Consider the following 18,376-nt stretch of genomic DNA (forward strand, 5'->3'; position numbering starts at 1 on the left):
CCCCACCCCCCATTAATCCAGCGCTGATAACGGGATGAGAAAGGCGGTGAAGACAGTTAAAAAGGGTGCGGCGTAAAGGCATAGGTGTATAAGGGCGTGTCCGTCTAATGACGGAATTCACGCCGCAAAGAAACTCGACGCTATGGTCCGGATAATGTACAGGACCCACTCGATTCAAGGTATACTGAACAAAAACAGGTCACGCAAATCCATGCGATTTATGTTGCTCCAGCAAGTTGTTTTAACAGACTTCTGTCCAAAGCGCAGATTGCGAAATTCGTGTAATTCTTAAGAGACGATTATCCGCTGAGGTGGCGGTTTCTCCTTCCATAATATGAGAGGCTTACGTTCTCTTACATTGCAGCGATACCTACATGTGATTTGAACGTTTATCAGCTCAATCACTGATGGTTTATATCATATTCTGTTTCGAACATCAATTCCAAGCAACGCCAAGGCTGCTTTAAACTGCACCGCCACACTCAGAGGTAAGAGTGGCACATGAAGCGACAACAGTAAAAAATTTTCATGTTTACGATGCGTCTCAAGCGCCAGAAGAAGAGTGTCGCATGGGGCAGTAACCAGAATGTTGTAAATATCTCCATTCGGCATATCAACAGGTGCGTTGCTGCTTCGGCACATTTTTTTGGCGGCTACTGAGGAGTTGGTAACACGGAGTTAGTTACCTGCCCCGTTGGCGGCATGGGGCATAAGAGCTGGGTTTTGCAAAGGTGCGTTCTCCCAACACGGCGAGGACGACCAATACTTTAGTTTGAGAAACTTAATCGCTATCAGAAAGCTGAAATTATGTCGAACGGCACAAGAAAACAAGGTTGCTGATGCTGTCTCCTCCTTGAGAAACTTAATCACTATAAGACAGCTGAAATTATGTCCAATGGCAAAAGAAAACAAACATGCACATGTCATCTCCTCCGTTTTCGTCCATTTTCATTCGACCTATTTGCATTTCTGCATCAGTCAGGACGAGCACATTGTTCTGTCAATTTTGTCTCGATGACGTTTCATGGGGGACAAAATGCGCCGCCCAGGTCCCGAGATTGCGACAGTGGGCGTTGTCGCTTCAACCGCGGATGTTACCTCTTGGGACTTTATTTTTGAGCTGCCAAGATTCCAACTTCTGCAAAATCAAGATGTAATAGGATGGAGGCACCCAACACATCTACGAAAATATGTCGAACTTTCTAAGTTGCATGAGCTGCAAGGAGAGCAAAGGTTAATAAAATTACAGCTCGCAGAAGAACTAACTCCAACGTAGTCGTCGTTGAGAGCACAGAGCCGGGACGATGTTCTCGTTTCGCAACGGCACGCTGTACCAATATAAGTTCAAAAAATTATAGCGGCAAATCTTCTACTTCCAAATAAATTTGGACATCTTTTGATGCCCTGCAGGTATACAGGGAGGCTAGCAGCAAGCTAATAATGAATAACTTACTTGGGTCCTCGCCGATGAAGCTGGCCATGGATTCTTCTCGACGAAGCATGGAGGACGCGGCCGATCCACGCCGCGCAGGCCATTCCGGAGAAGATTTCATTTTACGTGGTGAAGCAGGAGCATACGCCGAGTTCAGGAACGCTCTGCTCACGACAAGGCACCGTTGCTTGTGACGTTTCTGCAAAAATAGATCCTTTAACCACCGGTTTCAAGTGCTCGGTATTTATCGAAGTGCTGCGATCCAACAAGGGTAACAAGGCTGGACTCATTACGCGATAGCTTACGCCTGCGTTTCAGTGATGTTCTCGAGTCGACAGGTGCCAATACTGCAGCAGTAATTCATTAGGCGCAGAGACGCAATCTCAGTCCAGAGATTCTGAAGGCGCAGCTCCTCGTCGTGGCCCAAATAAATGTCTGCCAAAGATAACGAGGGCGCATGAGCGATGCAGAGCGGAGCAGTGATTTCCTCGAATATTACCTCGTCCGTTTTTCGTGTACATGTATGTAAAAGTGGCGTATGCCGTAGAACCAACAGACACTTAATCGATAAAGAACTCAAAAACATTGCTTCCATCCTAAAACAGTGGATATTTTATTCCTTTTTTTTCTTTGGGGGGGGGGGGGTGGGTTTGGTCAACCTGAGGGCACTTTCAAGCGCTAAACTAAAACTGTCGTCGTCTGATACACCCTACGATTGAGCACATAATTCTTTTGTGCGTGGCTGAGTTGCCTTAAGACCTGTAATCCGGTTTCCGAAATGAGCCTGTTTTTTGTGACCACCGGCACTTGAAAACGACAGATTCCGTACAATGCACGCAAAAGTTAAGCCTCTATTCAACAACACCACTTGTTAGGAAGGACAAGTCTAGCATGACGAATATATACTTCATGTAGCAGATCTACATTTTGCAGCTTTATTATTCAAACAGCCAAGCTTCATATCAGAGCCAACTGTCCCAGGCTCCAATTCCAAGCTTATTTAGAGGGAAGGGTTCAGCGGGAATAATAACTAAATAAAAAGTACAAGTGAATCAACTGCGTTCGCCTTCTCGTCCGCGGAAGGCCCACTGGAGATGTACTGCGAGAGAGAGAGAGAGAGAAAAAACTTTATTTGGTCCATTAAGTGTTTAGCGTTCGGTCTTCGTCTGCATCGCTGCAGACTCTTGACCTTCAAAACAGGGTTGGGCACCTAGTCCAGGGCTCCACTGAGTAGCGCTGCTTCGCTTGCGTGCTGCACCACTGCCCTTTGGGCGGCGAGCTCGCAGCTGGTGAGCCGGCTCTCCCACGGCTCCGCACTCGGGGTTTTGTGTTGGTGGAACGTGTAGTTTCGCTTACACTCTCAGGTTATATGGTAAAGCGTGGGGGTTGCCCCGCACCACGGGCATGTGTTCCTATACTGTGCAGGATACATCTTGCTAAGTATATGTAGGTTAAAGAATGTTGCCGTTTGCGGCCTCAGCCAACTAGCTGCTTCTTGTTGTGTGAAGCCCTTATGTGGCGGGGAGTGTCTAATTCTCCTGCCTCTTTGATAGTTTAGGTATTCTGAAAATCCGATCTCCACGGTGAAGTGCTGTCCCAGGGCGTATGGCCGCTCGGCTCGGTACATGATCTCTCGAGCCAAGCTGCCTGCCCTTTCGTTTCCTTCTATCCCCGTGTTGCCGGAATCCAAATTAATTTGTGGGTTGCTGCTTTTCTGAGGTGTACTGCTTCGCGGGGGATAGCTAAGGCAGCCCTGCAGATTCTACCTTTCGTATAGTTTCTGCATGTCTCTTTTGAGTCCGTTAGGATGAAAAATGATTCGTCTTTTCGATAGCCCTCAGCCGCTGCCAGCGCAACAGCGACCGGCTCCGCTTCCGCTATCCTGACGCTACGTGTAGTTGCGCAGGTGATAAGAATGCCTGCGTTGTCAACTACCACCTAAGCTGTCTTGTAGTAGCTTTCGCTTCTATCCCATGGATACATGGTTGCATCCGTGAAGACTGTGTTTTCTAATTTGGCTAAGTACCTCTCCACATAATCTGCCCGCGCCTGTCTCCTGGCCGCGTGGAGAGTTGAGTCCATGTTTTTCGGAATGGGATTGACCTGCAGGGTTTTACGGATCTCGTTGGGTATATCGGCGGATCGATCGAGATGCCCCCTTGGGTCGCGACCCAACCTTGTCAGGAGCGCTCTTCCTACAGCCGTGTTTCTGAGTCGTTGCAGCAGTGCTTAGTGCTGTGCTTCTGCCAGCTCCACAAAGGTGTTGCTGGTCCCTAGCTGGAGCAGCTTCTCATTCGATGTGTTTCTTGGTAGGAGGAGTGCCGTCTTGTATGCCTTCCTTAGGATTGTCTCTGCCTGTTCCGTTTCGATTTTGATCATGTGGTGGTATGGCAGCGAGTAGATGACCCTACTGACTATGAGGCTTCGTACTAGTTTTAGCGTGTCTTCTTTCATTCCATGTCTTCGGTTGGAGACTGGTTATCATTCTGCCTACCGGTTCGGCTGACTTGCCGAGCAGGCAGAGTGTGTGGCTACATTTTCTGCTTGCTTGCAGCCACATCCCTAGGACTCTTATCATGTTTTTCTCCGGGATGTTTTGCCCCTCTAGTTTCACTTCGAGCGGCGCGTCGGTGGGTTGTCTTCCTACCCTCAATAGTTCAGACTTTTTTGTAGAGCAGGCTAGTCCTCTTTTCATCACTTATCTTTCAACGCATGTTGCTGCTCGTTGTAGCAGATCTTGCTTTTCCCCCAGGGAGTCATGGTTCACCCAGACCGTGATGTCGTCAGCGTACATCGCGTGCTGGATGCCCTGGATTCTGCTGAGTCTTCTCGCTAGGCCGATCATCGCCAAATTAGAAAGTATGGGCGAGATGACCGAGCCTTGGGGTGTTCCTTTGCTTGGGGTGGTGAAGGTGTCACTCCCCAGATCCCCTAGTCCCACCGTGGCCGTTCTGTTGGTCAAGAAGTCTGACATAGTCATGGATTCTTCTCCCGCAGTTGGTGTTGTTTAGCCCCTCCATTATAGCGGCTTGGCCGACGTTGTCAAAGGCACCTTTTATGTCGAGTGCTATTACTACGTTCTCCCCTTGTTTGGGCATTGTCTCCAGGACTTCTTTAAGCTGCGAAAGAGCGCCTCCATATGGCTGAGTCGTTCGTTTCAGCGTAGATCGTAAATTATGCGAAATGCAATACGTTAGATGCCTCATAAAGTGGTGGGATTTGCATCGGAAGACAACTTGGTAGTAAAGATTGCGCACTTGTGCGATCAGGCTTAAACATGGCGTTCATGGAGTGGTGACAGCTTCGTTCGGAAGTCGGCATCGAGAAACAAGTGTCGTATCGCAGTGGACAATCTGGGATTGGGGTTTAGTGCGGCATTCCAGACATTTCCTGCATTGTGCTCAGAGAGTAAACACCCAGGAAGTTACAGGAAAGAAGAACCTGTGCAATAGACGAGGATATCGAAAGAAAAAAACACCCCAAGCGCTGCTTTTTTTTCTCCCTGTTTGCGGTGCTTCTTATTCCTCGCTATATACTAACCAAGTAGCCCATACTTCTACTTTAACTGAGCCTGCAAAGCTGCTAATTTCACCCAAACCTTTCGCGCAGCAATTGAGGGCGTTTTGTTTTCCCTTGGACATTATGGAAAACCGACGCTTTGAATGCGATAGATTGAACCCTACAATTACAGGCGCACAAGTTACACACCTAAAGCACGTTCATTCAGTGACATTCTTTAACATGCCACTTACTGCCAACTTGTGCAATATTGCCGTTACTTCGATACTGACCACGTTAAGTTCTTCAAACGCATTAGGTCGCCAACCTGGCTTTCAGCCTACTAAATCAGCGAAATTTGCGGCCGAAGGTTGCTAACAACATTACCTCAGAGCGAGAATCGTGAACGAAGTCCCCCGATAAAATTATTGGAATTCGTCCTCTAGTCATTGCGACATGCGCTCTATCACAAACATAAATAAAGGAAAAATGACTCAAAAATATGGAGCGCACGGTAATGCAATTAAATTCTAGTTTTTTTGCGAAAATAATTAGCGATTGGCACAAATTGCCAAAGTGCATTCTGGATAGCCCGAAACTTGAACTGTTCGTTGCCAACCTGAGAGCCTCACGTTAGTGATCATTTTATTGTATTCATACCATGTGTATATTACTGTACGGAGTTCATGTATTATGTGTTTGCTTATTATGTTAATTTGTTGTTTTTTGTGCTCACCCGTGATTAGAGTCATGTGACTGCGCACTATTGGTAAGTAAATAAATATAAAAATAAAATAATAAATAAACCTTTTTGCGTACTTAAGACCCGACTGAAACAATTCCGGCAATGAAACTCTCCCGTTCCTTAGGCTTGGAGTGATAGACCACACAAATGCGAAGTGTACTGAACAACGGATCGTTCACACTACGTCAGGTTTCATTAGATAAGCGCACTTTTCCTCCCAAATTTTCTTCTAATACAGGCCTCTGGCAATGTAGATGATTTAATAGGGGCTTGTTAGATAATTACATCGAACATCGTAGGACGCAGGAGAGAGAAAGCGCAGGTGGCCTCACGAAACATTTAATGCCAGTTCCTCTTTACGCCTTCTCTAAGGCGCGCTCGCGCCGGCCAGCCGAGTAGCGAACCATCAGAGCAGACCATTAAAAGGATCTCCATATGTTTTGACTTTACAGGCGAAGCTGGCAAGCAACAACACTCGGCAATCAGCGGTATGACGAATGGTATGCGTTATTCTTTACAGTCACCCCATTTGCAGCGCTGTCAACTTTGCAGAGTTACAATAGCGCAACACGGAGAAAAAGAAACCCGTTCCAGACATTCAGACAAGAATGACCAGAGAAGACGCTGGCTCTGGAACGCCGGGTGCATAGCACGGGCTGGCTGTCGGTGGGCATCCACAAGACACTTTCGTCGCCACAAAAAAAAGCACGATAGAACGCTAGCTTCCCGAAGAAACCCCATGGGCGTCGGGGTCCTGGTCCGGCGTGCACGGAAAACATGAGAGAAACCAAAATCCGCGATTTGCGCGAAGCACAACACTCTACGAACACATGGAGCCGTGTCACACTCGCATCGCAGTTGGGGCACCGATATCGCGGATTTCAGCGGGAAGGTGACGCTCTAACCACGAGGACCATCTCGCTGCGGCCGTAACCCCTTGGTCTTTTTCTCCGAGGCGAGCCCGCGCGATCATTTAGGCGATGCTGCACGCCGAGGACTCACTGACATCTACACCCGGTAAGTCGGCCGCTACGGCGATCTTGAGGCCTGCGGCTTCTCTGTAAGAGGGTGCGGGCCTCTCGACTTGCGGGCCAATGTGGCGGCCCGGGGCAAACGCTCGTCGGGCTGTGCTCAGCCAATAGAGCAGCAGCGAATGCCCCGGGTAAGCACAATTGCCTACTAGGAAGGCAACTAGTTCCGGACTTAAAATATTCGTTGGAGGCACTTACATATCTCTTCTCAACTGCGGGAAGGCGAAAGCCGTTTGCGGCTCATTGCACTGATTTGAATTTGCCGCACTTGAATTCATTTCACCACAGAGGAGAAGAGCAGCTGGCGCGAGCGTGGCAGAGAGAAATCACGCGTCCTAAAATGCAACGGATGGACATGAGTATGAGTGATTAAAGGTTATCGCCTTAAAATGCGTGCCATAGTGGCTGCGCAGGGGAGAACGAGTCCGCCGCGATTGGGAGGCAGCTGACAGAGGCGACGAGCGACGAACGCGGTCCCGCCATACCAGAGAAAGGAGCTCGCGAGGAAGGCCAGGCGACCTGTTATGTGGTGCGGCATAACGGCATAACAGCAGCGCGGTGTACGTAGAAGGCGAAGACAAAACGAGCGGGTCTTTATGAGCAACACCTAGCTCTTCATGGACAGGGTGAATTGAGCCGCTTGGTCTAACGCCCGTGTGTTCCTCGCCACCATCTCGTCCCAAGCTCGTGGCGCTACACCGCTCTGTTCAAACAAGAACCCCAAAACTCGGATTGCGTCCATGAAGAGAATTGACTCGGGAAAGGGGATCATGAAAGGAGCCGAAACGCAGAGCGTGGCTCTTGCCAGGGCTGAGCTCGGCTCCGTACAGGGCGGCGTAGGTGTCGAAAGTGGACTCGATCTCTCCAACACTCCGGTTGTCGCGGACAAAGATTGAAATGTCGCCAGCGTAAGCCGACACAACGACAGCCTCTTGCCCCGTCACCGGAAAACCGCGGATGCGCGGATTGGAAGCCACGCACCGCAAGAGAGGATCCAATGACAGGACGAATAACGCCGGAGAGAGGGCATCAATGGCGCACGCCGCGCGTCACCGGAAAAGGAGCGGTGGCGGAGTCTTTGACCTGCATCTGTGCTTTGAGGTCGCAGTGCATGAGCGTGATTCGGTCTATGAGCTGCGACTGGAGACCGAAAATACGAAGGACTGCAAGCATGAACGGATGCTCCGCTCTATTGAACGCCTTCACTTGATCCAACGAGATAAGCACTACGCTTACCCCCTTAACGTGCGCGTAGGCGAAGACATAATAATAATAATAATTTGGGGAAAGGAAATGGAGCAGTATCTGTCTCATATATCGGCAGACACCTGAACCGCGCCGTAAGGGAAGGGATAAAGGAGGGAGTGAAAGAATAAGAAAGGAATAAAGAGGTGCGATAGTGGAGGGCTCCGGAATAGTTTCGACCACCTGGGCCGCTTTAACGTGCACTGACATCGCACAGCGCACGGGCGCCTTAGTGTTTAGCCTCCATAAAAACGCAGCCGCCGCGGTCGGGTTCGAACCCGGGAACTCCGCATCAGTAGCCAAGCACCCTAACCATGCATTGAGCCACCGTAGCGGGTCTAGGCGATGAAATCGCGCCTAAGCGTGAGCGACGCATTGACGGAACGCCCTGGGACAGAGCACGACTGATAGGGGCTCACGAGGTTCCCCAAAGAAGGACGCAAGCGTTTGCCGAGGAGTGAAGCGACCAGCTTGCATGCAGTCCGTATTAAGCAGCGTTATCGGCCGCCACGCCCGTGGAGGCGGCCACGAAATCCCCGGCTTGGGTACGAGGATGATCCTGAACGGGGTTAAGACCATCCACGAGAAAAGCGTTAACTATACGCGTGAGCAGGTCTCCTAAAATATAATAAAGAATTTGAAACAAAAGCCGCCGACTAGTCCTTCTATCTCAGGCGCAGACGAATGTTGCATCTCGCGAAAAACGATTAACAGCTCCTCTTTCGACGCTGGAGCGGTTAGCGCTAACTACGCGCCGTCCGGTGCGAGGGCAAGATCGCCGCAGAAAGCGGAAACTGTGGCGTCCAAATCGTCCAAGCGGTCCAAATAGTGCGACTGAAAGACCGCCGCAAAGTTCCCCCGAAAAACACGTTCGATGTTGGCAGGGTGCATCGAAACGGAGCCATCCGACAAAGTGACCGATTCGGCCTGAGCCGGGCGATCGTTCCTCTGGCTGATACTGCGGGCCCCGATGAGTTCTATAACATTCTTTTTCGGTAGGCGAAGGTTCGCGGCAACGTGAGCGGCTTGGGAGCTTCCCTCTAGCACACAGTGGTATTGGAGCCGTAACGTGTCGAAATACTCATGCATCGCGAAGTTTAGCGCCATATTTTGCTTAGTAATGCGCATGCGGCTCAATACATAATTTAACGCGGCCGCGGAGCGTACGCACTTTGCTACACCCTCCCGAACCATGGTGTCGCGCCACCCTGCCTTAAGGGCGTCCCACACGTCCGGGTAAAAAGTTGGGAGAGTTACTAAGGTAGCGGCTAGCTCCTTCCTGACTGGCCGCACACTTGGGGCATCGTAGAGGAGAGAGACGTCCATGCGCCAGGTCACTAAAGAGGATGGACGGCTGGACGCGTATATTAGGGCGGCAGGAACCGGAAAGTGGTAGCAGCGTCTACGCGTGTCAGCTGGAAACGGTATCCCATCACAGGACGCGAGGCGCGGGACGAGTGCGGGTGGGAGGTAGACTCGGTCGAGCCTACTGGCTCTGGAGCCCCCTACGCGAATGGACGCGAAGAGGACGCTGTGGACCGAGACCCACTCGGCCGTGAGGTTCAGCTGACGAACCAGCTTGCCCAACTCCCTAGCGTAATAAATTGACGCACCGTGGCCCGGCCCCGAGAGGAATCGGAGGCTGCCCTGCTCGGCTGCTCAGCTCTTTAGGACCAGCGAGTCTTGATGACAAGAGCCCATGCCGCCGCGGATAACACCGGGGTACCGGACTAGGGATCCCTCCTATTGATTGCGACGACTTTCAGACCCAGTCTGTAGGCAATACCTTTTTGTAAAGCACAAGCTGTCCACACCACCACCACCCTGAATATCACGAAAAGAGTCGAGAACGCAGTTGAAGTCCCCTCGCTCCACATGCTACATAGGCTGGAGGAGGAGAGAAGAGAGCGCACAAAAAAAACTCATTGGCCAACCACGCCACTGTTGCATATACGTTAAGGAACCGAGTCATACGCCCGTCTAGAAAGATGTCAAACACAACCACTCTCGCGTGAGTTCTGAAACTGCAGCATCCACCAGCACGAAATGCGGGCGTCAAAAACACGATGCCCCCTCCACAAGAGTCCGTCAACGAAAAGAAAGCATCAACAATAAAACGGGAACGAAAAGAAACGTTCTGAGGGCACTTAATTCTGTTACGTGGAGGAATGCGAAAGCATTCATCATTCCAGAACGCGAGTTTTTTCTAGAACGCCAGTGCGCGATCTATTCTATTATTTTGAGTTTAAATTTTGTAGTAGTAAAAATTAACATAAACAACTAATAATAATAATAATTGTTTTTTTTTGTGGAAAGGAAATGGCGCAGTATCTGTCTCATATATCGTTGGACACCTGAACCGCGCCGTAAGGGAAGGGATGAAGGAGGGAGTGAAAGAAGAAAGAGAAATAGGTACCGTAGTGGAGGGCTCCGGCATAATTTGGACCACCTGGGGATCTTTAATGTCAGTGCACGTTAAAGAGATGTGCAGTATTTAGGAACACATTAAGCTACATTGTTGGGCGTGTTGGTGACTGAACATTGCGAAGGAACGCAGCACAAGCGGAACTGACTAGCACCTGCATGCCATTACGGCGTTCGTTTGTGTCTGTTCTCTTCTGTCCCATTCCTTTCGTGTGTGTTCCTTCATATTGTTTAGACTCAAAATGGGTCGGGTGGTCATGCAATAGGAAATTTGTTAATCTTCGTAACGTGCAGTCATAATAAATTGGGATTGAGAATTGGTTTTGAGGAAAACAAATGACGCGTAACTGTCTCAAATATCTCAATGGACAGCTGACCTGTGCCGTAAGGAAGGGATAGATGAGGGAGTGAAGGAAGTAAGGAACATAAAGGCACCGTAGTGCCCAGGTTCCGAAATTTCGACCACCTAGTGATCTTTATCGTGCACTCATATCGCACAGCACACGGGTGCCTTTTGCGTTTCGTTTCCATTCAAACTCGGCTGCCGCGTTTGGATTTGAACCCGGGTACTGTGGCTAGTGCAGAACGCGCTAACCACAGAGAGACCTCGGCTGGTTAATGAAGTGGAATATAATGTCATTTATTTTTACGCCTGTAAATCCGGCTGCAAGGCCAGTCCACGGGACGCTCCAACTCCCGAGGTCGCTCGGGTTCCCGGGACCGCCTCAGCTGCAAGGGCCCTTCCAGCTCCCAGGGTCGTTCCAGTTCCCGGGGTCGTTCCGGCTGCCGGGGTCGTTCCAGCTCCAGGGGCCACTCCAGCTCTCGCAAGTGCTCCGCTTCCAGTGTGCGGGACAACACTGGCAACAAATGGAACATCGGAGCCCGGCCCAAAATCGAGGGACGCTCTGAGTGTCATCAGCAAGGGTCAACGCCGCCCACGGACAAGAGCAACGTGCCGGATGACCACAAGAGGGTGAGCTTTGTAGATAAGGTCTCCCATACTCATCCACCCGGTGGGTCTGAGGACATCTTACAACTTAAACGCATGGTGGAAAAATTAACCGGGGCAGTTACGGCCCTTCAAAATGAAAACGCGGAACTTAGGAAGCAGCTGCCGCTTAAGATCCAGATAGATAGGAAACGACAGGAAGCCGAAAAACCTCTACATAATACCCAGGAGAGTACGATGGTGGTGGAGAAATCCCTACCATCACCCAGCAAGAGAAAATCGTTGGAGGGCGCACAACCCGAACTTACGCTGGAGGAAGTCTGCCATAAACTGGAGACCAACATTCAGACCCAGATTCAGGCCCTGGATACCAAAATACAAGCGCAATTTCAAGCATTGGAAACTAACATGCAAAACCAAATTCAGTCGATTCTCTCCGCAATACAGGGACTCACAGACGTAACGCAAGGACACAGGAATGAGCTCTTAGCCATCAATATATGGCAGCAAACTGTGGAACATACCATTCAGCAAATTCAACATGGCCATATACACAAAGAATAACAACTACTTGCTGTGGCAATGGAACTGCCGGGGGTATCGGCGGAAAAGGCCGATCCTCCAGCAGCTCCTTGCGTCTCTGAAGGTCCACCCAGAGGTTATCGCCCTCCAGGAGACTGGAGGCGCGTCAAAATTAATGGTTATCAAGCTTTTAACGCCACAGGCGACAAACCTAATGTTACCACATTCGTTAGAAGGAACATTGCGGCCATTGAACATGACACGGGCATCCGCCACATCGAGCACGTCCTCGTCGAACTTATTCCGGCCACAAAGACTCAACGCAGTCTTTTCATTCTGAATATTTATAGCACTCCAAGTCAAAAGAAAGTTAAATTCGACTCCCTCTTCAGGAAAGTGATGCGTATCGGCAACAAGCACGCACTGGTTATTCTAGGTGACTTCAATGCCCACCACCCTGCGTGGGGCTACCCGCGGCCTTGTACGAAGGGGAGAGAGCTATGGCTAGACATACAGCAAATGGGCTTCACCCTGCTCACGGATCCTCTTACCCCCCACAAGAATGGGTAACAGCGTGTGCGCTGACACGTCCCCAGACCTCACCCTGGTGAAGAATGCGGGTACAGCTAATTGGTCCAACTCCTTGCTAAACCTAGGCAGTGACCATTACATACTTGTCACGGAAACTGACGTTGGCCCTGCCAAGCGCCACACGCGCTCCCCGCATATTATCGAATGGGACGCTTTCCGCGACGCTCGTAACCAGGACGGGAGAAAGGCAGAAATCACAAACATAGAACAATGGGCGGAGGAACTCCGCAGGGACGCCAAGAATGCGACTAAAACGCTCGACGACAACGCGGAACTTGAAGTACTAGACAGCCGCCTTCTTCATATGTGGGAGGCCAAAGCTAGTATGGAAAGGCGATTAAAGAGACAAAAGTGAAATCGCAATCTCAGAAGACCCCTAGCGCGCCACAACAAAGAGATTGAGGCATATGCACTTAGACTCTGCGATCAGAACTGGGAAACAATGTGCGACCAGCTTGAGGGCAATATCGGCCTCGCCAAAACATGGAACCTCCTTCGGCACCTCCTAGATCCAGAAGGTAGCAAATTAACACAGCGACAAAATTTACAGAAATTAGGTTATAAATTTGAAGGTTCGGAGCAGGAACTCCTCGATGCAATTCGTTGTCGATATATAGGCTCCGCCACCAAGACTACCTTACCGCGCTATGAGGGTAAATCCAACAGCGAACTAGACGCCCCTATTCACGAATTCGAGGTTCGAGCAGAAATACTAAAACTGAAAACCAAATCAGCCCCCGGACCCGATGGTGTAACCAACAAAATGCTTAGAAACCTAGATGACAAATCTATAACGGCATTGACCAATTTCATGCAAGAATGCTGGGAGAAGGGTGAGATTCCCCAACAATGGAAAACCGCTAAGGTAATTTTCATACCTAAGCCAGGGAAACCGCTCAATCTAGAAAATCTAAGGCCTATATCCCTCACCTCTTGCGTTGGAAAACTGATGGAACATGTCATACAAACGCGACTAACCAATTTCATGGAAGACAACGACTTATACCCCCATTCTATGATAGGTTTTAGATCGCATTTGTCCACGCAAGGTGTCATGATACAGCTCACACATGACATATTAGACACTAAGTCGCTGGATGCGAAAGTAATAGTGGGACTTGATCTCACTAAAGCTTTCGATAATGTAAAACACGAGGCGATACTAGAAAACCTGGCTCTTTTAAACGTCGGGGAGCGCACACACAACTACATTGCCAATTTCCTTTCGGACAGGATAGCGCGCATCCACTTTGGTGAAAGTCAGTCTCAAGACATACACTTGGGCAGCATAGGCACCCCTCAGGGTTCGGTACTTTCCCCTATTCTCTTCAACGTGGCCATGATACGGCTCCCGAAGAGATTGGAGGGGATAGATGGCTTGAATTTCTGCATGTATGCGGACGATATCACCATGTGGATGACCCGTGGCCACGACGCGCACATCGAAAGTACGCTACAGAAGGCCATAAATGAGGTCGAAAACTATGTCAGCCGTAGGGGCTTTCAATGCTCGCCGCAGAAGTCTGAACTTCTTTTTTATAGACCTCTGCATCAAAGACAAACTGGAACCATCCCTAACATCAAATTACAAACTCAAGGGGCGGAGATTCCTCATGTTGAAAAAATCAGAATTTTAGGAATGATTATACAAAGCAACGGGTATAACGGTGATGCAATAACTAAGATGGAAAACTGCGCGCAACAAACTATGCGGCTCATACAGCGGATTGCCAACAGAAGACACGGCATGAAAGAGCAGAATCTCCTACGGCTGGTACAGGCGTTCGTAGTAAGCCGTATCTCGTATGCTGCCCCCTTCCTTGATCTTAAAGTTTCAAAAAAGGAAAAGATAAATGGAATTATCAGGCGATGCACGAAACAAGCTCTAGGATTGCCCATCCGTACATCCACTCACCGCCTCCTAGAGCTGGGAATGCATAATACCCTGGAAGAAATTACGGAAGCAGTGAGAACGTCCCAAATCGAACGCTTAGCCGGGACCACAACCGGCAGGGCCATTCTAGAAAAAGTCAATCTTAGCCGAGATAACAGAACAACCGCCAAAGTTGACATGCTCGGAAAAATTCGAGACAATATAGTTGTACCCCCATTACCCAGGAATATGCATCCTATTCATCACTCAGTGCGCCGGGCCAAGCGGGCAGAGGCGCTAGAGAAACGCTTCCGCTCCTACAAAGACGAGGACGTGGTCTACGTGGATGCCGCTGAGTATGGTAAGAACACGATGACCGTCGCGGTCGTCAATAATAAACAACTCCTCAAAATAAGTGCCTCCATACTCTCGGGTAACCCAGAGACTGCAGAGGAAGCTGCCATAGCACTGGCTTGTGTAGGCACAAAAGCGAGATACATCATCAGTGACTCCAAAGTTGCCATACTAAATTTCACCAGGGGCCGGGTCTCCCCTCTAACGAATACAATTCTAAGCCGTCATGTAATAGACCGGAAAATTACGCTAGTCTGGACACCAGCACATGCATCCCTGCCTGGTAATGAGACGGCCCACGAGTTCGCCCGTGGCTTTTCTTTCCGGGCGGACCCGAGCGAGGTGGTCTTTCAAGACAGGGATCGCATGGTGACCTACAGAGAAATTACACAACACTATCGTTTGCAACGAGCTAGACTTCCTCCAGCGGATAGATCCTTGTCCAGATACCAAGCCATCAACTGGCGCCGGTTACAAACTTACACATTTCCAAACCCGGCCCTCTGGAGTCTTATGTACCCAGGGCAATTTTCAGAAAAATGCGCGACCTGCGAACTTGAGGCCACCTTGTACCAAATACTATGGGAATGTCCTCATGCTCCCCGGGAGGGACGAGGTGTTAACACAAAAGATCAATGGGAGACCTTACTACTGAGCTCCGACCCGGCGACTCAGTTACAACTCGTCCGACTGGCCGAAGCCGCCGCCGAGAGTCAAGACCTTTCGGCCGTCGTCTAGGCGGGTAGCCCTCTGGCTACCCTCTTTCTGTTGGATATTAAAAGTTTTCCTATCCTATCCTAAGAGCACTGAACTTTTCTTTGCCCTTCATGCAAAGTGTCCCCCAGAGTGAAACATTATTTGCTACATGGCAAATGTCTCTTCTTGTGGTATTTTTCTTCTATGTTCAAGAAACGCTGTCTAAACTAACCAGTAGCTGAGAATTCAACTGCCTGGGCAAAAGAATTTAGAGAAACGAACGGGCAGGAATGCTAAAATAATATTAATTGGTTTTGGGTGAAAAGAAATGGCGCAGTATCAGTCTCATATATCGTTGGACACCTGAGCCGTGCTGTAAAGGAAGGAATAAAGGAGGGAGTGAAAGAAGAAAGGAATAGAGCGTTGGCGTAGTGGAGGGCTCCGGAATAATTTCGACCACCTGGGGATCTTTAACGTACACTGACATCGCACAGCACATGGGTGCCTTAGCGTTATGGGTCCATAAAAACGCAGTCGCCGAGGTCGGGTTCCAACCCGGGAACTCCGGATCAGTAGACGAGCGCCCTAACCACTGAGCCACCGCGGCGGGTGGAATGCTAAAATATGTTTTTAAATTCCAGGAGCGATCTAGAATGGAGTCTTGTCGCAGTGCGCTACGGTTCTTCCGGCAGACCGCTGTCACTCCGCCCTCCGCCTTACTCAAGCGAACAGATTCGCTACGCTAGGTAAAGCAGATGTCGCGTAGGCTGCAGAATGACCTCGAGCAACCTTCAGCAGAACCACGTTTGTCACTTCCTTACGGTGCGGTTCGGGTGTCAACCTATATAGTGAGAGGATTACTGCGCCATTTCCTTTCCTCGAAACTAACGTTCGAAACCAATCTTGAATTATCTTCTAAATCAAACGAAAAGCACTTAACTGGCCTCTGGGACAGTGGACACCTCACTCGCGCTTTAACCTATGTCGCGTTAGTGACAGACGTGCGCTGCATGCGCTGGCATTCACAACGTCGTGGCTCACTGAAGCTATACCCCTTCGACGTTCATTGTGTTCATTGCCTTTGGCGTTGACAACGTTCTAGACTGGGATGATTTTGAGGAAAGGAAGTCGCATAACTGGATACCTGGGTGAGTTGGCGCGTCAATCGCTCTTTGAGGTATGTGGTGGTGGTGAGAGAGAGAGAGATGTTGGCTCATGCATTAACGCTGTCAATGTGGCAGACACGGGGCTGCTCCGGTCCCAAGCCCCCCGAACTAGACAAACATCACTCCGAGGAACAGTGGGAGTCTGCGCTGCTCAGCTCTGACTTTGCTTGGGATATCAGCTTTCGCTGTGTTGCCAAGGGCAACTGCGGTGGACATTGGGGTCCTGAAATAAGGACTCCACCCAAAATCTGCATTTTCGCCTCTCTATCCTACCTTTGCGGAATAAATGTTTTCTACTACTACTACTACTACTACTACTACACGTAACGGCAGCAATAGGCCGCAGCGTTCATTGGATGACCAACCTCTCGCGATAAAGCATTAATTTAACATCCAGCTGCCAGGGTGGCAGATTGGGCACGCTGCCTATCCCTTGTGCGGAACGCACTCAACGTTACATACGCCAAGTCAGGTACAGTTGATTGATACGCCACAACTTTCGCTCTCTAACCAGGTTAAGCAGTAGTTGGACCATAGTTAAATTTTACGTCATGAAAGTTTTCGTTACGCTACAGTATTCACGAAAAAAGAGTTACTGAGCTGCAAAAGTATTTCCGTTCTTACCGGTGGGCAGCTTCGTATGTACTTGCTTCGGCCGTGGAGTCTTCGATTCGTCGTCGTCTTTCCCGCTTCTGGAGGCACGAGCGCTGAGTGCTGGCTAGTGCATTTGCCGAAAAAAAATTCACGGGGCACTCGGTTGACCTAAAGTGCGGTGAGGCGAAAGCCTTTAGTGGAGTGTTGCGGCTGGTGGCGTTGATGTATGGTTAAGACGTTTATTAAGTACGCAATTGTTTGTGAATCTTAAATTCTGGGGACAGTGGAGGGCGTTTGCGAGGCATCCGTCTGATTCGACACTTTTCCGAAAACACTCTCCAGCGTCCTAGACAAGAACTACATATGCGTTGGCTAGAAGTAGCGTAGTCGTTAGCAAGATCGGCTGCGAAAAAGAAGAATGGGGGTGCGAATGCCACTGTGTATTTTTTTTTCTTATCGAGCTGCTGGATCTAAAGGACACCGGACAGATCCATGGCTGTAAGTATGAGCTTTTAAAGGCGTTTTCCTTAAAAAATGAACAATGCGCCACCCGTCGGCAGTAGTACAAGTTGACACCACCCCGTCGTTCTCCGCAGGCTGACCCGTATCGCCAGCATTGTTTGTATTCGCATGCCATGCCGGGCTTTTCGGAAGTTGCCAAAGCAATAAAGAAATGCGGCCAAGTACCTGGCAGGGTGAGTGGCTGTACATGAAAGAATTCAGGGCAACTTCAGGCTGCTTACGTGCTCTCTAGGCCGCAGAAATCTCCACCCTGGATGCCATGATCCGAACAGCATTTAAGACAGCACTACACCTTCCCCTAAATACCAAAAGCAAAAAACTCCTCCCTCTACGCCTACACAACACGATAAGTGAGCTTATCGAGGCCCACCGACAGACACAATACATACCTCTCGTCTCGCGAGAATCACCACCGGCAGCCACATCCTACACACCCTCGGCATCAGGATACCAGCCACGGATCCCACACAGCTCCCAGTCCCCCACCACACCGCAAACTACTTATTGAACCTCTCCCTAAAATTATGCACCCCACCTACCACGAACCCCGCCGCAGAGCTCGCGCACGGGCGCTCTACAAACACTATGGCATGGAACCGGATGCCGTTTGGGTGGATGCCGCATGCACGGGTGAGGACGCGGTTGTAGCCATCACGAACCCCTCCCTAGAACCGATCGCTACCCTTCACATATCTCCCACTGCCACTTCGGAGGAGGCTGCCGAGGCCGCTATT

The 18,376-nt window shown here is 49.9% G+C and overlaps 1 protein-coding gene across 2 annotated transcripts in view; it reads right to left on the minus strand.

The window, feature by feature from the left end:
* The window catches only part of LOC144106245 (uncharacterized), a 230,025-nt gene extending 212,792 nt beyond the window's left edge, over positions 1 to 17,233 (minus strand). For both annotated transcript variants that reach the window (XM_077639004.1, XM_077639005.1), the window contains exons 1-3: positions 17,151 to 17,233; positions 11,026 to 11,232; positions 1,454 to 1,631 (exon numbers count right to left, since the gene is read on the minus strand). In XM_077639004.1, the coding sequence (XP_077495130.1) occupies positions 1,454 to 1,553 (100 nt within the window). In that variant the 5' untranslated portion in view covers positions 1,554 to 1,631; positions 11,026 to 11,232; positions 17,151 to 17,233. The remainder of the gene's footprint in view (positions 1 to 1,453; positions 1,632 to 11,025; positions 11,233 to 17,150) is intronic.
* Positions 17,234 to 18,376: the final 1,143 nt, after the last annotated feature.

Source organism: Amblyomma americanum, chromosome 10 (genome assembly GCF_052857255.1).
Source record: "Amblyomma americanum isolate KBUSLIRL-KWMA chromosome 10, ASM5285725v1, whole genome shotgun sequence".
Lineage (NCBI taxonomy): Eukaryota > Metazoa > Arthropoda > Arachnida > Ixodida > Ixodidae > Amblyomma > Amblyomma americanum.